The following is a 17,092-nucleotide window of genomic DNA, read 5'->3' on the forward strand; positions in this document are numbered from 1 at the left end:
CTTGTGGCACATCTGTCCTGCTGATGTCATTTTTCGGTCGACACGGAGACTGCATTAGTGCTTTTTTTTCCCCCCCGCAATGAAAGAAATTAAAATCACCAACAATATTGAAGATGTACACCAGGCAGTGGTACACAGGTCTGGAACATGTTGTACACTTGTTTCACTTGCACAGGTCGATACAAAACACACACAAACACCAACCAAGTTGTCTAAAAATCTTCTACTTTATTCAGTAAGATAAATGTTTTTTGTAAAACATTCAATAAAAAATGATCTTCAATTTATTGCTCATTGTCATCTTTACACTAGGACTTGATCTGATGCATAATATTTTCTTTTCTTTTTTTTTCCCAAAGCACTCTCACAAGGAATATGTTGCTAGATATTTAGACAAGATTTTATGCTGTCACTATAATAGTAATAACTTACATACGTACGCACGTTCAGGTTATATAAAAACAAACCAAACAACAAAAACAGAGAAGGGACAGGCGGACTCAGGGATCCTCTCACGTACTTTCGGAGCAGCATTTGTTGCTTTTCCAGCGGTGTTTGTAAGAGCAAAAAAAAAAAAAAAAAAGGTTTGAAAAACCGCTGAGTCGTGAGATCACGTTGGCAGAGGGAATAAACTGAAGCCTAACACTGGAAAAGCTACAAACCTGAAGCCCAGAACTTCACGTCTTTATACCGCGGAAGCCGTTTTAAAAGCCCCCCCCCCCCCCCCATACATGCATTAATCATGAAATTACAAGGCTATATTTTAACGCAAAACCTAAGCATCATTCTGTCGACTAGTAAACACACATTGTAAATTTAAAAATGAAATAAAACCAAAACAAGCGAGGTGCAATACTGTACATGCCAAGTGAACCACGGAGCCTCAAAGACGGCTCCATTCGGAGTCGTCATGTTGCATATATGCTTATTGTTGATAATGGAAATTCTCTGGCCTCACTTCAGCTACAGTGATACGATTTTTACATTCGCAATTTCCTTTGTCGTTGATCGCAAAAAGTATTTTAATAAATGTAAAACAAGTCGTTATGATTGGATGGAACCTTTGCTCGTGGGACATGTTCTACAGAGAGTAAGGGGTCGTTCACACGCCGCGTTTTTGTTTTGTTTTTTTGTTTTTTGGCGCCCTCAAATCCATTGTCGACAATGTAGACATGCGGAAGGCGCGCTCTAAAGCCAGAGCGGAACTGTTGCCGTGTGCAAACGTCACCAAGCGTTCCTAACTGTGAGAGCGATCTCAAGCGCCTGCTTTTCAGGGCGAGACGGCTGCGTCCCAAGAATAAACATTTTTCAACTTTTGGAAAACCTGTACTGCGTGTACTGTGTGCATATCATGTGACGAGGAACAACCAATCACATCTTTTTTTTTTTCTTCCTTAGATATTTGCCTATATATGGAGCAGTTATTTTAGGGCTACCCAGAGTTTTACGATCTGTCCCACTGACGCTGTTTACTCGCGTCACGCTCTCCGTCCAAGAACGTCACGACATCCGGTTAACGGGTCAGCCCGACTGACGACCATCTACTGTTTTGACTTTGTTTAGTTCAGTCAGTGAGGCTTACCGCTAAATTACCGCATCGTCATCGCCATGGCGGTGCGCAGGTTTTGGTTGCTTCGTAAAAGCAGGCGCAACATTCCCCCACGCACATCGGATAAAAAGATGAACCGGCGGTTTTTAGACGCAGCATGTGAACGGCTCCCTATGAAGTGCAGGTCTAAGACCGACGCTAGCACGTCTGATAAAAACACAAACAGTTAGAAGCACGTCATGGACCATATGCTTGAGTTTGTTTGTTTTTTTTTAAAGAGGAAAATTAAATATTTAAAGTTACATGTTTTAGGACCAAAGTCATCCAAGCAGTGAGTAGCCTTCGGGGAAATGGGTCGACTAGAAGGAAACGTATATAATGAGACTCATTACAGTACTGAGATGATGTGAGGCTCCCCTGTCCCAAGTCATTTAGAGAATCCCATTCCTTGCCACTCCTGCCCTCATACACATTCTCAATAAGCAGTGTGTGTGTGTGTGTGTGTGTGTGTGTGTGTGTGTGTGTGTGTGTGTGTGTGTGTGTGTGTTTTGTTGATCTCCTCTGCCTCAGGCCTGTATGTGTGTGCATGTACAGTGTGTGTGTGTGTGTGTGTGTGTGTGTGTGTGTGTGTGTGTGTGTGCTTCACAATCCACAAGGAAGCCGAACATTTCATTTTCTGCACTAACATTTTTTTAAAAGTTCCGCACAAAAAAACACACTCACAGTTACAGTCACGTGCACGCCCACACACACAGGCCAATTCTGAGGTCAGTGGTTATCATGCCACATATTTACATTCTCGTTTTAAGGAAACTGTGTACAAGGCAGTAAGTAGATGGTGATCTGGCAAGGTGTAGTCCTCCTTTTTTTTCTTTTTTTTTTTTTTAAAGTTTTCTTCCGAGAAGAGGACACAAAAACTAAAGGTGACGGAAAGGTCTCATCAATAAATAAATAAATAAATAAAGCAAGTAAAGATCAATAAGTTAATAAGTTAAGTTAAAGGGGGTCTGTCTGTACATGTGTGGAGAGAGATGGCATGTGTGTGTGTGTGTGTGTGTGTGTGTGTGTGTGTGCACACGCCTGATGCAGAGTGCGAGTGTGTTTCTGTGTGTTGTCCTCAGGGGCTGTCGCTAAGGAGGAGGAGCAGTAAACTCAACCCCAACAACCCCCCAGAGACCCATAGCTCCCCTCTGCACTGACAACACGAACAGAGCTGCTGTGAAACTTTCCGACCTAATGACACCGGGTGCAAAAACAACACCGGTTGCAGGTCAAGTCTTCGGAATGTAGAGGCGATAACCGGAGTCGCGTGAAATCAGACCGGACAGGCGGTGACAGCTGTTGGGAGTCGCACAGCGGCGTCACACCGAGTCGTTCTTCTTAGCTCGTGCACGTTTGTTCTTCGCGTGTCTCTGGGACGGCGGGCCGATCGGTACGGCCACTGACCCTTTTTTTAAATCTTCCGACAAGGTCAGGCGACACTGCGCGCAAACTAGTTTGCGTCAAGCCCACCGACACCTTTTTAATAAGCTCGGCACAACAAATCGTCGGAATTCGTCTTTTTCGGCAAAATCTGATCTGTAACAGCGGTAATTTGTTCATTAGGCTTGTGGTTAACGTATGAACATAGTTATGTCAGTTAGTTAATAATTTGTAAATGCAGCACAAGAACCTATAAAGATTTAAAATATAATAATGGCTTGCAGTACATGCAGACGGCGACACCGTCCAATCCAAGAATCCAATCGCTCAAACCACTAAATACCAATTATCCATCCGTTTGTGTTCATGTGATGTTACAGATAGTTGTTAGCTAGCTAGGGATTTAGCTTATTCTATAGGCTAAACCCTTATAGTGCTCAAGCTGTTCTGAACGGCCTCAGGTTGCAGGACCACCACCCTCTGGTCTGGAGTAAAGCCAACCCTGATTCCGGCAGATCTACGGTCAGTCTTGCAGTGAGAATGTGACTACAGTTTATTGCAACTCAAAAAAATCAAAGAAATAAAATAAAGCTGCTATGCACACAATGAAGAGTAGAGCTTGTAGAAAGCGTGTCGACTGGCAGCTGCATAAATATCATATATCATACAGAGACATGTAATTGGAGTATTGATCATCATATATCATATGCAATCGCCGTGGCAGGAATAAACTTGCAGTGGATGTGTGGCGGTCGGTGGGAAAAAAAACCAGAGTTTGGAGTGTGTGAGTGTCTCTGTGCCTTTTGTTGGAGTGCATGTTCGGGGAAGTAGGGGGGAGACGGGGACATCAGCTGTTGTACATTCAATGTGAGAGAGGTTAGGAGGCGCTGTCCCGCCGTGGTCGTCACAGGCCGGGGACAGGAGGGTCAGGTCCAGGGGGGTCATCTGTAGGTGCGCGTTGGTCAGAGTGGTTAAAGGTGGAAGGTTGTGGCAGTGCTGGTTGGCTTCTTCTAGAGAAGGATGCACTTTCCTTTCTCCACCCACGGGTTGTTCTTCATCAGCTCCGGGTTCAGGAAGGGATCCTCTGGGACGCCGTCCTCTATCCACTTCACCAAACTTTGTGGAGGGAGAGAGAAAGAGAGAGAGAGAGAGAGAGAGAGAGAGAGAGAGAGACATTTTTCAAATTCCAGAGGAAGTTTAGCACCACGATCCATCCTCTATCCACTTTCTCTCTTTTTCCATACAAGGCATGAAAGACAGAGAGGACATTTCAGTCCATCTAGTTTAGCCAAAGTATCACGTTGCTTCTTTCCAAGCCATCGGTAACTTTAACTTAACAATAAGAGCGTATTCCTGATATGGCATGTACAGCGCAGAAAAACAAACTGCTGAATTGACGTCTTTTTTGTCAAAGAAAATAAAGAGAGAGACATTATTATCACGTCTTTCTTGCATGTTGATATCGTCACAGTTTGTGCCACATCGCCATCGTCTTGTCTTAGTCGTGGAAAGGGCGGTCGCTGACGAACATATTTAGTCACAGATTTCGAACACCAATACTTTGCTGCTTAGATCATAGCAATCAGATGCAAAAAAAGGGCAAATGGCACGCTGCAAAACTTTATCAGTGTTTGCGCTGTAATTTCGTAAGTGTAATATCGTTAGCGTAATTTCGTAAGCGTAATATCGTAAGCGTAATGTCGTTGGCGTAATATCGTTAGGGTAATATCGTTGGCGTAATATCGTTAGGGTAATATCGTTAGCGTAATATTGTTAGCGTAATATTGTTAGCGTAATATCGTTAGCGTAATATCGTTAGGGTAATATCGTTAGCGTAATATCGTTAGCGTAATATCGTTAGCGTAATATTGTTAGCGTAATATTGTTAGCGTAATATCGTTAGGGTAATATCGTTAGCGTAATTTCGTTAGCGTAATTTCGTTGGCGTAATATCGTTAGGGTAATATCGTAAGCGTAATAACGTTAGCGTAATATCGTTAGGGTAATATCGTTGGCGTAATATCGTTAGGGTAATATCGTTAGCGTAATATCGTTAGCGTAATATCGTTAGGGTAATATCGTTAGCGTAATTTCGTTAGCGTAATTTCGTTGGCGTAATATCGTTAGGGTAATATCGTAAGCGTAATAACGTTAGCGTAATATCATTAGGGTAATATTGTTAGGGTAATATCGTTAGCGTAATATCATAAGCGTAATATCATTAGCGTAATATCGTTAGGGTAATATTGTTAGCGTAATATCATTAGGGTAATATCGTTAGGGTAATATCGTTAGCGTAATATTGTTAGCATAATATCGTTAGGGTAATATCGTTAGCGGAATATCATAAGCGTAATATCGTTAGCGTAATATTGTAAGCATAATGTCGTTAGCGTAATATCGTTAGCGTAATATTGTAAGCATAATGTCGTTAGCATAATATCGTTAGCGGAATATCGTAAGCGTAATATCGTTAGCGTAATATCGTAAGCGTAATGTCGTTAGCGTAATGTCTTTGTGTAATATCTTTTGTGAATCGAAACCTTGAGACAGAAATGATGCCCAATTAATGGTGCTATTTGTGGCCGCAAATCCATTCTTAGCCCGTGAGTGTGATTTTTTTTTTTAATTAAAAGAAAACTAACTTACTTACCCATTTCAAGTGAATTTTTTTTTTTTTTTCACAATACACAATAGTTCACAATAGTTTAAAAATGCTGACCCTGAATACTTCTGTACTCTACATGAAAAACAGACTCAGAAGTGTTTCTTCTGAGCTCCCTTGATTGGCCCTTAATCTGCTGCCGCTGCAGTGAGAGACGGACAAAGAGAGCGCTGAACAGAAACTAATGTCGGCCACAGCTTTGCTTAATGACTTCACGTGCGCTGCGACTGTGACAATAGCCTTCGAGGCAGCATTAGTTAATGAAGCCGTATCACAGTTTTATTGCTGTGGTGGAATGACTAATGCTGTCACACTCAAAGTCATTGTGTTCATGTAATCATTGTACTTATCACAGTGAACAACAGCAGATATCGTTAGTAATCGTAATTGAATAACCCACTGAATACTTGAGCTAGCTGGGAAACAGCCGCTGGTTAAACAATCTCAACTCGAGGTCTACTTAAGCATTTGTTCCGGAGCTTTCAACCATATCACACAGCCTCCTTTGGCAGATGTGGTTTGCCCGGTAGTCACAGACCCGTCTGTGAATAAAGCTGCCAGCTGCCACACTGACCAGTAACGTTTGATTTAATGTAAAGGCCTAATTATTTGGAATGAGCTTTTTCCCTTTTAACACAACAGACAACTGCTTCTTATTTCTATGTTCAAAGAAATACTGTTACAGTGGTGGTTGTGCGTCGTTAAAAGGTAAAAAAACAAAAGCTTAACGCATTTTTTTGGACTGAGCGTGCTAAGCTAAGCTAATTGCTGCTGGCTGTAGCTCCATCTTTAGAGACATGATAGTGGGATTCATCCTCTCAACTAACTAGCAGAAAAACCTTGACTTTAAAAAGCTGTCTTCAAGTATTCAGTTTGAAACTTGATCCACTGTGTGGATGAGCAACATTTAAATTTTGTCTAACTATAACAAGTCTCTCTGTGTGCTTTTAACCCTTTTTAGATCACATCCCTGGTCATATTGTGCACCGATATAACAAGATATTTCCAAAACAAATCAATTCCTTCGTAGTTTTATATCAACATCCAATCATCTTTTGTTCCCGTTAAACAATACATGACATGTGCTTAGGTAAGCTATTACCAACCAACAATATCATGACATCCATCCATCCATCAAGCTGCAACATTAAGCAACAACAGAGGTGTGTGTGGAGTACACATGAAGTCTAAGCCCGCCCAACTTTTTAGCAGGTCCAATCAAATGCGAAGGCTTTGATTTAAATCTCCCTCGTAACTGCACACCGCTCAAATGTATTTCACTGGGGAAATACTTCCAACACAGAAGCTCTAACTTCCGTATCACTGGGAATATAAAGGGACAGTGTGTAGGATTCGGCGCCATCTAGCGTGGTTCCATATTGCAACCAACTGAATAACGTGAGCCGCTGAGTGCAATACCGCGATAACGCCGTTCGCCTAGCCGTCCTTACCATCGTAACACTACTATTTGAGCAGCTCAAGTCGGATGGTGGCTGGCGGCACCATGTTACCGCAGCTTCCTACCTTCCTTCCTTACCTTTCAATCAGAGGGTCGGTGGTTCGATCCCCGGCTCCGATAGTCTCATGTCAATGTGTCCTTGAGCGAGACACTTAAACCCAAAAATTGCTCCCGTAGTTGTGCCTACGGCGTGTAGATCGATACTCAATTGTAAGTCGCTTTGGATAAAAGCGTCTGCTGAATGACTGTAATGTAATGTAATGCTTCCAAAGCGTGTCGGTGAACTACGGTGGCCTTGTGTAGATACAAACGACTTATTCCAAGCTAACTAAAACACAAGGACTTTTAGTTTCAGAGGAATATACACGAATGAAAACTCAGTTAAGAATATTATATTCCATTTCTGCTAAATGCTACACACTGGCAAAACAAAGCTATTTCATTTCAGAGCTATTCATCACAGTGGTTTTTGGGGGATTGAACTCTGTGCAGGTGCTTGTAGAGCTATTCCGGTCCAACTACTCACTCAGTCACCGTTTTGGAGGACTTCTCTCGTTTGAAGGCCAGCTGGTACTTGAGGCTCTCCACCTCCTTCTTCATCTGGGGCAGGTCCATCTCGTCCATGGCTGCAGCTCGATGTGGGGCTTTTCTACCTGCGCACAGCGGGGGAGGGGGCCGGTTAAATTCATGCAGCACATAATACCGTTTAACGGTAGTCAGAAGTCAACCGTGCCCCGCAGCGAGAACGCCACGAAAAATGCATCCGATTTATAACGGCTGCTTAGCGATTCCACCTACAGGAGGGGGAGAATGGAGTCTACCAAACGTTAAGAGTAGAAACCCACTTAACACCACAGGATGCAGTGGTTGTGTCCTCGGGGCTGCATGTTTCCACTTTGACAAAAGTTCCTCAGCTTTAATGAAAATGACTAATTAAATTATGTCAGCGACCGACATGACGGCAGTTCGACAGCACATCAATTGTATGCAAATTGTGGTTAATTTCTCCTACGTTGCCCCTGGCGGCGAATGCAGGTCAGAGGAGGGTAGTTGATATTCAATCTCCGAGAGGGACGGAAAACGGAAAAGGTTTGTGCTTCTATGCCGAAAAAAAAGGAACAGCCTGTACTTCTTGTGCCGCGTCCCATTTCTTCCCATTTGCCCTAAATCTTCCCCCATCCCATTGAGCGTGCTTTCAAAATATAGTTTTGAAAGCACCCCCCCCCCCCCCCACCCCCCACCCCCCACCTCCTCGGCCCACCACATCGAGGGCAGTAAAAGGGAATGATTCAGCTTCAGGCTGCTTGTGATTCACAATCAGGGGTTCATGTCGATGAAACATTGAGGAGTAGAAAAACTAAAATTCACATATTGAGTTAGCTGAAACACCGGATCACCGGTACTGGTACTGAGAGTGCATGAAAAGCTAGAGGGTTCTACAGTGTTCTGTACATGACACCAGCACTTGATTGAATTTTTCGAGGCAAACCTTGTGCTAAGCTCCTTAAACTAAAATCCAAACCAGTCAGCCAGTCCTCCCTCTACAATCCGTAGTGCATCAGTAACGTGGACGTTAACGGGTCATATTCCAAATTAACAAAAGACAAAATCCATTATATGGAGACAAAACCGTCTTTTATCATGTAATGGGGTATCAGCCGTACCTGAAGTTGAAGAATGACAGAACACTAACGTATTTACACGGTAGCAGCTGAGTGAGATTTACTTTTGTTTTATGCTAAATGTAAGGTTTCTATGTGGGATTAGTGATATGGTGCCACTAGTGCGGCCTTGGGCATGAGGGGGGAAAAGACACATGTAACAAAGTCAAAGTCGTTGCTAGCTACCGCTAACGGCAGGCTCGCGCTTTAACAAATGTACCGAGGCTTACAGAGATGTTTCTCAAAATCTTTTTAGGAATCTTTTTGGAACACGTTGCTGCATAGAATTAATAGAATATTCTCTTTCTATCGAAGAGTGAAATAAGAACAAATCAACATCGGAGCTTAGAGTCGAGCCGCTGTTGGCATAGCGTGCTATAACGACCGAAGAGAAGAAACGGCTAGCCTGGCTTTAAAGCGATACGGGGATCATTAAATATCAAGATATTTAAGACCAAATGACTCATTAAAGATGTTTCGACGATATATATATGCTGACTATTGGTGCTCTCACCAAATAGCTACACAATGAGAATTCTGATGAATACAGTAATTGTTAGTTACGTAGATACAATGACTAAGTAGGCAAATATCTCCTGAAAATGTTGAAACATTCTTTAAAAAGCAGGGTTGGTAATCTGGAAATGACCGGTCCTTCCTTTAAACACAGTGTATTTAGGACTTCACATCACTCATACACGTTTGGTTGGGTTAAAGTGAAATGCATTGTGGGCCATGGCCAGTTTGCAGCTCTGCCTCATATGTCAAAATTAGAAAAACACATCAGCATGTATTTATATAGAATTAATAACTGGACGCTGCAGACAAGAAAGCCAAACATGCCAGTGGTCAACTCTCCGACAGCAATATTGTCTCCATTCTCATCCGCTGCATCTTTTTCTTTGTCTGTTCCTCCCTCCCTCCCTCCCTCTCTCTCTCACTCCCCACCCACGCTCTATGTCCACTATACCCTCTCAACAGTACTCTTTCCCTCTTGTGTGTGTTCTAGTGTTTGCGTACCCTTGAGTGTAAGTGTGTGTGTGTGTGTGTGTGTGTGTGTGTGTGTGCGCACGCCTGTGTGAGTCATTTGAGGATTCGGATGAGCCGAGCGCTTGTCTGGTCTGCACTCCGAATCGATCCCACCGAGGTGCTTCAGCACAGAAACAACAATGGTATATTTTTTAAGGGACATTGAATAGTGCTTGATATTATGCAATTGTCCTTTATGACAGTTTAGTGAGTGAGGCAGGAAATAGCTGCTCTGAATTCAACACCTACTTCAGGCTGCTACTGAGCGGCATGCACCACAATAAGCATTTGTTTTATTTTTATTTAAAAGGCTCTGAAACTCTATTTTTAACCAAACGCAGAGTAGTTTGATTTTTTTTTTTTAAATGGGAAAAATATTCAGTAAAAACAAGACTCTAATGATACAAAAACATACATGCTTTTTATTCTACATATGTCCCTGCCACATATTATAAAATAATGTTCCATACCATTCCCTCAAAATGGATATTTAAGACATTGGATTAATCAATCATCTGCCTTATCATCTATAAGTCGAAGGCCCCACTCCACAGACTCCATGCACCATTTAGCCCAACTCAACCCAACAAAGTGTGATTGTATAGAAGTCTAGTCTAAAATGACTCTACTTCTCTCTTGATTTATTCCCTCAGTAAACATTGTAAACATGAGTTTATGGTCTCAATCTCTAGTTTCCAGTCTTCTTCAATACAGCATGATTTAGAGTCAAACAGACCATAAAGCGGAGTATGCTTTAGGGCGGGGCTACTGCCATTGACAGGTCGCTGCTGCTGCCAGAGACATACAGGGCGTCTCTACGTCTCTCCTCCGCATTCCAAATATGGTCACTTCCGTTCATCGGCTGCAAAAAAACACAACATGGCGAGTGACGCGTTCCAAGATGGCGAAGGCGAAAAAAATCGCCGAACTCGAGGCTTCACAACAGCAGTCCACAAACCAATTGAGTGAGGTCACCATGACTACGTCCACTTGTTACCGTCTGTGGTCCCATATTACAATAATCACTACTAGGAGGGACAAGAACAGGTTGTGGCTCAAAAAAAGGCGAGACGGGCATAATGAGTTAGTGAAGTGTGTGTGTATATGCGTGTCCTTTTGTGAGTTGAGGAAAACACTAGGTGCAATATTATATCACGAAGTGTGTGTGTGTGTGTGTGTGTGTGTGTGTACCACCAATATTAGAGAGACAGAGAGAGAAGGAGAGGTGGTCCTGGCTGAGATCAGGCCTCAGCAGCATCCTCCAGAGACGACAGGAGGATTGAATGCTTTTCCTCGTCCTTCCTCTCTCACTCACCATCTCCCTCATCCCTGTTTCTCCCTCTCTCACCTCTATTTGTCTGCTCTATCCATCTTTTTTCCCCGGCCCTTACCTCATTGGCTGTCTCATTTTCCCTCCTTGCTAACAGAAACGTGAAACCTTTGGGATTTTGAACCTGGCACTGGGCAAACCACAGCTCTGTGCAATGAAAAAATGATCATCGTGATCGCCATTTGGTCCTCTCAATTTCATATTTTCCATTTCCCGTTTTATTTTAAGGCAAAATGAATGTTATCAAAATGTTTTTGTGTTAAATATTTTTGTGAGCAGCCGCGTTTTTTCCTCTTAACTGTACTTTAACGTCACTCGTAGTTACTCTATCCAACGGTCTCGCAGTCCGCCATTGGAAAGTCCCAAGAGCCCCAATGCAATTTTTGGGGCGGGGTTAAGTCCAGTAAGCAGCAAAAAGATTCCTGCTTATGTATTATACACCTGAGCATTTCTCACGTACAAAAAACAAATCCACACACTATGCAGTGGGAAGGCAACACACACTCAATGTTACTTTATGTTCATTACGAGTACTATAAATAGCATGAATACTATGTTGGTATATGATTTTGAGCAAAGCATTAATGTCAAAGCGATGTTTTTCTCCTCTCACTCATCACTCCATTATATTGTCCCCATCCTCGTCTCTCTCTCTCTCTCTCTCCGTCGTTTACCTTTCCCATTGTCCCGTCTCGCTCTCCCTCTCAAATTACTCTGCCTCTCATTTGCTCAACAGCCACTCGTGCGTCTCCGTGGTTTATCTGCTGCATCTCTCCAGCTAATTAACACCTGAGCAAACGTTAATCTTCAGACGACGCGCGCGCGATGCAACCAATAAAATCGAAATTGCGTAAATGAGTGTTGTTGTGCTGTAACGTCGTCTCGCGCTTTGAGGTTTAAATCAAAGATATTGGTGGAGGCAGGTTTTTTTTCCCCTGCGCTGTGCTGCATTCTCACCGTCTTCCTTTCATCGCTCTCTCTCTCTCTCTCTCTCTCTCTCTCTCTCTCTCTCTCTCTCTCTCATATCTGTTTTCTATCCATCCCCTGCCGTCTTCCACAGATGCCTCCGCGCTAAGTGCTTCCTGTCCAGTTGCGCACGTTTCAACACGGCTAATCCTTTGCGCCACACATGATCAATGTCTCTTTCTCTCTGTTGCCCAGCCAGGAGCTATTATGGCTGTTACTGATGACAAAAATGAAAACCTCCAGAATAACACACCCCATCCAAACCAGCTGTCACATTTAAAAGGCGCTTGTGTCATTTTATTCAAACATCAATGTCTATCTTTGACAAAATGATTATAAATCTCGTGAAACCTCGTCTGTGGACGACGTCGGCCTCCTCAAAGCTCCTCTCACCGTACTAAAGAGGATAAACGCGTGTGATGTCTTTTATTTTTCATGGTTACAATCAGCCTGTATCTAAGAAGTGGACGTGGTCATCATGGCGTCACCCATTGGTTTGTGGACTGTCGTTATGAAGCCCCGACTTCAGCCATTTGACCGTCGCCATCTTGACTTTTTGCAACCGATGAACAGAAGTGACCATATTTGGAGTGCAGAGGAGCGAGGTAGAGACGGCGTGTACATCTCTGGTAGCGACAGCGACCTGTCAATCACAGTAGCCCCGCCCTAAAGCATCCCCTGCTTTATGGTCTGTTTGACTCTAAATGGAGCATCATTTACTAAATGAACATCATGCTGTATTGAAGAAGACTTGAAACTAAGTAGAGTCTGTTTCTCAGCTGCTCCCTCTCAAAGCCAGGAAACAGAGAGGAAAGCTTGTGATGTCATCGGCTATAAAGATATTGAATGTTTGTTTTTTTTGCGAGACAGAAAATGTACCCATATACTCAGAACATCCTCATGGGTGCTCTGTGTCTTCTATAACATCTTTACATATTCGTAGTCTATGGAGCGGCTCCACACTTTACACTCGATGACATCACAAATTTGAGTTTCAGCGCTCTAGTTTTTGGATTTGGGAGAGAGTTGTTCATGTTTTATTACTATTGTCGGATTGTCTTAAACAATAAGAATAACATGTATGAATTTTAAAAATGGCCGTAGTGCCCCTTGAACACAAAGCACCGCTGAGGCTCTCGGGAATGTCTGGCAGGTACTTGGTCATGAACCAAAGTTCTGAACACGTTCAAAAAACTTCGACTTAACGATTGCGCAAGCCGAAAAAGTCAGGGGATCACTGAAGTCAGTAGCGGACATTTTGAGGAGACCGGGGATGTCTGCGGAAAAGTTCACGGCGATCCATCTCGTTGTTGTTGGGATATTACAGTCTGGACCGACGCGGCGGACTGTCTAAATGACAAACTGACTCGTCGACTCTTCCATCCCTGGAGTCAGGCTCGTCCGCTGCACCGGATCACTGATGTACTGTCCTCAACCCGGTCACTGAGTCGCTGTCGAGAGAAACTCCTCGTCGATGTGTACATCGTTTCTGTGTACCGTCTGAACCGGGCTTTGTCCGACTTATGAAACACAGTTGCGGTGCGGTCGCGCCAGTGATCTCATTCTTCCAGCATTTATACTTTGACGACAATCCGTTGATGTAGATTTGCTACATTAGAAGTGGAAGGTTGATCCGATGTGAACCTGCGGCTCAGAGCAGCAGCGTTGGGGGGTTTGGTCGAGGATGTGGAGCTGCAAGGGAGGTCGGGTCCGCCTCCAGTTTTTTTGCTCAGGAATTACGGAAGATGACGAACCAGTTAATCACATTTGCTTTATTAAAAACTACTCTTTTAGATCTTCTAATCAAACTTTTTTTTTCTTTTTCTCTGCTTGAAGGCAATTTAGGCCAAATCCAGTATCTCCAGTGTGTTTCGTCACAGATAATTAACAACCCACCGAGCCTCTGAAAAATTTGGTGTTCAGCCGTAGTGTGTACTGCTTTCTAGAGACATGTTTTGGTATGTGTGTGTGTGTGTGTGTGTGTGTGTGTGTGTGGTGGGGGCTGTGTGTGTGGGGGCTGTGGGTGGTTGTTTAAGGGGGGGTATGTAGGTTGCATGGTGATTTGGGTCAAAAGCATTCAGAGATTAACCTCCACCCCGTCTCCTCCGCTGTCTCTCCAGCCTCACAAACTAATACACTGTATGTGTGTGTGTGTGTGTGTGTGTGTGTGTGTGTGTGCGTGACAGTGGAGCAGGTGTGGCGAGCCGCTGCAGCGCCAGTGCTTAATGTGTTGAATCGCTCCGTCCGACTCGATGGCGATGAGGACGGCGGGGAGGATGGCGGGGAGGGGGGCAGCTTGAAGGAGACATCTAAAAAGAGAGTGAGTGAAAGCAGTGCAGATGTAAAAAGAGGAGAGGGTGAGACAGAGAGGGAGAGACAGAGAGACAGAGAGGGTGAGACAGAGAGGGAGAGACAGAGAGGGTGAGACAGATAGGGGGAGAGGCAGAGAGGGTGAGACAGATAGGGGGAGAGGCAGAGAGGGTGAGACAGAGAGGGTGAGACAGAGAGGGAGAGACAGAGAGGGAGAGAGACGGATGAAGGGAAACGGAGTGAGAGTGCCACTATAGTTACTGCATTGTAAATAGAGACTAAAAATAGAAAGGAACAGGCAGAGCTCCCCTGACCAGCTGAGAAAGAAGGAAGGGGCTCCTCGCTGAGATGCTGCTTGAGGGAAATAAATGGCAGACGCTAACAACGTCTGCCATTTATTTATTTTTTTTTTTACAACCAGCAGGTCCGTTCGGCACTCAAGCGAGCCCGGAGGCAGCTGGCACCAGTCCAGCTGATTTCACACCAGCGCGGCCCTGCCAACGTGGGGACAGGTCCAGTCGATTGGATCCGATCAATACAGGCCTGAGCTAAAAACTTTAATTCGGCAATATAGACCCCGAGTGGTTCCATTGGTGCCATCCGCAACTTTTGCTAATGGAAGTGTGGAAATAACCGTTATAATGTGAAGCCAACTGAGCTGGACAAGGCTAACGTGTGTGTGTGTGGATGGGTGTGTGTGCCCCCCCCCCCCCACACTGGGTGAAAAGGAGAATCAGAGCCAGAGGGGTGACACGGCGCCACCCTATTAGTATCATGGATGGATTACTGTAACGGCCTACCGTGCACAGACATTCAAAACAACCACAAATAGACATAAAATGACTTCAAAGACATGCATAACCACTACAAAGAGACCAATAACACAGACACATAAAACAGCTACAAAGAGACATAAATCGACTATAAAAGGACACAAAACGACTGCGAAAAGAGACTCAAAACAACCATAATGAGACGTAAAATGACTACCAAGACTGGCAAAACGACTACGAAAAGACGCAAAACAACCACAAAGAGACAAATAACAATTACACAGCCACGTAAAACAACTACAAAGAGACATAAAAGGACACAAAATGACGACAGAAAGACATGCAAAACAACTATTATCAGACGCAAAAAGACTACAGAGTCAGAAAATGACTACAAGGACATGAAAAACAACTAAAGAGAAATTCAAAACAACCACAAAGAGACAAACAAATGATTACAAAAAGACGCAAAACAACCACAAAGAGTCAAATAACAACTACACAGCCACGTAAAACAACTACAAAGAGACGCAATATGATCACAAAGAGAGACGCAAAACAAACATAACGAGACACAAAATGACAACCAAGACTCGCAAAACGACTACGAAAAGACGCAGAACAACCACGAAGACGACTAAAACAACTAAACGACACAGCCGCTGTGTGTCCATGTTCCTTCTGGATTGAGGGTTGGGGTCTGCTTTTACATGTCCGTATCCAGGAGCCCGTTGTCTCATAATCTGTCTCGGCTATTTGGGGTTACAAATAGTGGTCATTTCTTCATAAAATGTCATATTAGCATATTTAAAGTTGTTTCTTACGCTGAATGAAACTGGGCTAATAACGTGTGACATTTTTACATTTTACCCCCCCCCCCCCACCCCACCCTTGTTTAAAACTGTGCACCCTAGTCTAGTCTGGCCCCTCTATTAGGAAGTCCCTCCAGCCGGCCCTGCTCAGAGCCAGTACAAGAAAACCATCTTCAACCCTTAGAACAGGGCCAGCTGTGAAACAGAGAGATGGAGGAGGAGGAGGAGGGAGCGCAGAGGAGACATGTAACTTTTATGTAATATTCGTGGGTTCCATATGGCCCAGTATTGAGTTGTGTGTGTGTGTGTGTGTGTGTGTGTGTGTGTGTGTGTGTGTTGGGAGGCTGGAGGCGGACAGTACAAAGTGTACAAAGTACACTTAAAATAAAGAGGTGATCCCATCCCTTGTATACTCTAAATCATCAGAACCACAGTTTGACGCGGGGTGATTGTTGCAGCAGAAAGGCCTGTGATCCGGATACCTCAGGAGACCCCACCGCGTTTCGGCTCCACAGGCCCCCGGTGATCGACTGTAATAGTGTAATGTGGCTAAAAACGGACAGTCGCATCTCTTACCTCACTGATGCGCCGGTGGAGGCTGTTGCTCTTTCCAAGTCTGACCGGTGCAGTTAAACCGGCGGGGGGTGGGGGGGGGCAAGAGAAGCCTGCTGGACCGGCACACGGATAGAGGATCCCCGCTTTAAAACAGAGAACTGCGGACTTAATGTTCGCACACTTAGTTTATCTCGGGGAGGCGGTGCGCACTCTCAGTATCCACTGCAAAAAAAAAGACCGAGGGTAAAATCCGCAGTCTCCGGAGTAGAAAAAAAACAGACGATGACGACCAGTCTGAAGCCGTCTGGAGAGCCGGAGGAGTCGCTCTGTACCCGGTTAGTTAGCCCGGTAGTTAGCCCGGTAGTTAGCTTTACGGTTGCTGCCGAAGCTGCCTAAGAACGAGGAGTGTGTGTGCGTGTGTGTGTGTGTGTGTGTGTGTGTGTGTGTGTGTCAGTGTCTGTGTGTGTGTGGAGGGGGAAAAATAGGAAGCGGACAAGTTAACGAGCCGGTCCGTTGCGCGCGCGCTCCGCCGTTCACTGCCCGCTTCTCTGCTGGGAGCCT

General features: G+C 44.3%; 1 protein-coding gene across 1 annotated transcript; it reads right to left on the bottom strand.

The window, feature by feature from the left end:
- Positions 1–204: 204 nt before the first annotated feature.
- Positions 205–17,092, bottom strand: gng13b (guanine nucleotide binding protein (G protein), gamma 13b). Its single transcript, XM_068712778.1, has 3 exons — positions 16,553–17,092; positions 7,622–7,748; positions 205–4,087 (listed from the first exon to the last, which is right to left on the bottom strand). The coding sequence occupies exons 2-3, from the start codon at positions 7,717–7,719 to the stop codon at positions 3,982–3,984; spliced, it is 204 nt and encodes a 67-aa protein (XP_068568879.1). The 5' UTR covers positions 7,720–7,748; positions 16,553–17,092; the 3' UTR covers positions 205–3,981.

The sequence above is a fragment of the Cebidichthys violaceus genome, unplaced genomic scaffold (genome assembly GCF_023349555.1).
Source record: "Cebidichthys violaceus isolate CVI_PGR_0920_01 unplaced genomic scaffold, fCebVio1.0.p SCAF_172, whole genome shotgun sequence".
In the NCBI taxonomy this organism is placed as follows: domain Eukaryota; kingdom Metazoa; phylum Chordata; class Actinopteri; order Perciformes; family Stichaeidae; genus Cebidichthys; species Cebidichthys violaceus.

What these genes read in the sequence shown, in the direction of transcription:
- gng13b (XM_068712778.1), bottom strand. Translation starts at nt 7,719, where the DNA reads ATGGACGAGATGGACCTGCCCCAGATGAAGAAGGAGGTGGAGAGCCTC. An exon ending in TCCTCCAAAACGGTGACTGA is followed by an intron (nt 4,088 to 7,621) that starts GTGAGTAGTTGG and finishes CCCTCCACAAAG; the next exon opens with TTTGGTGAAGTGGATAGAGG.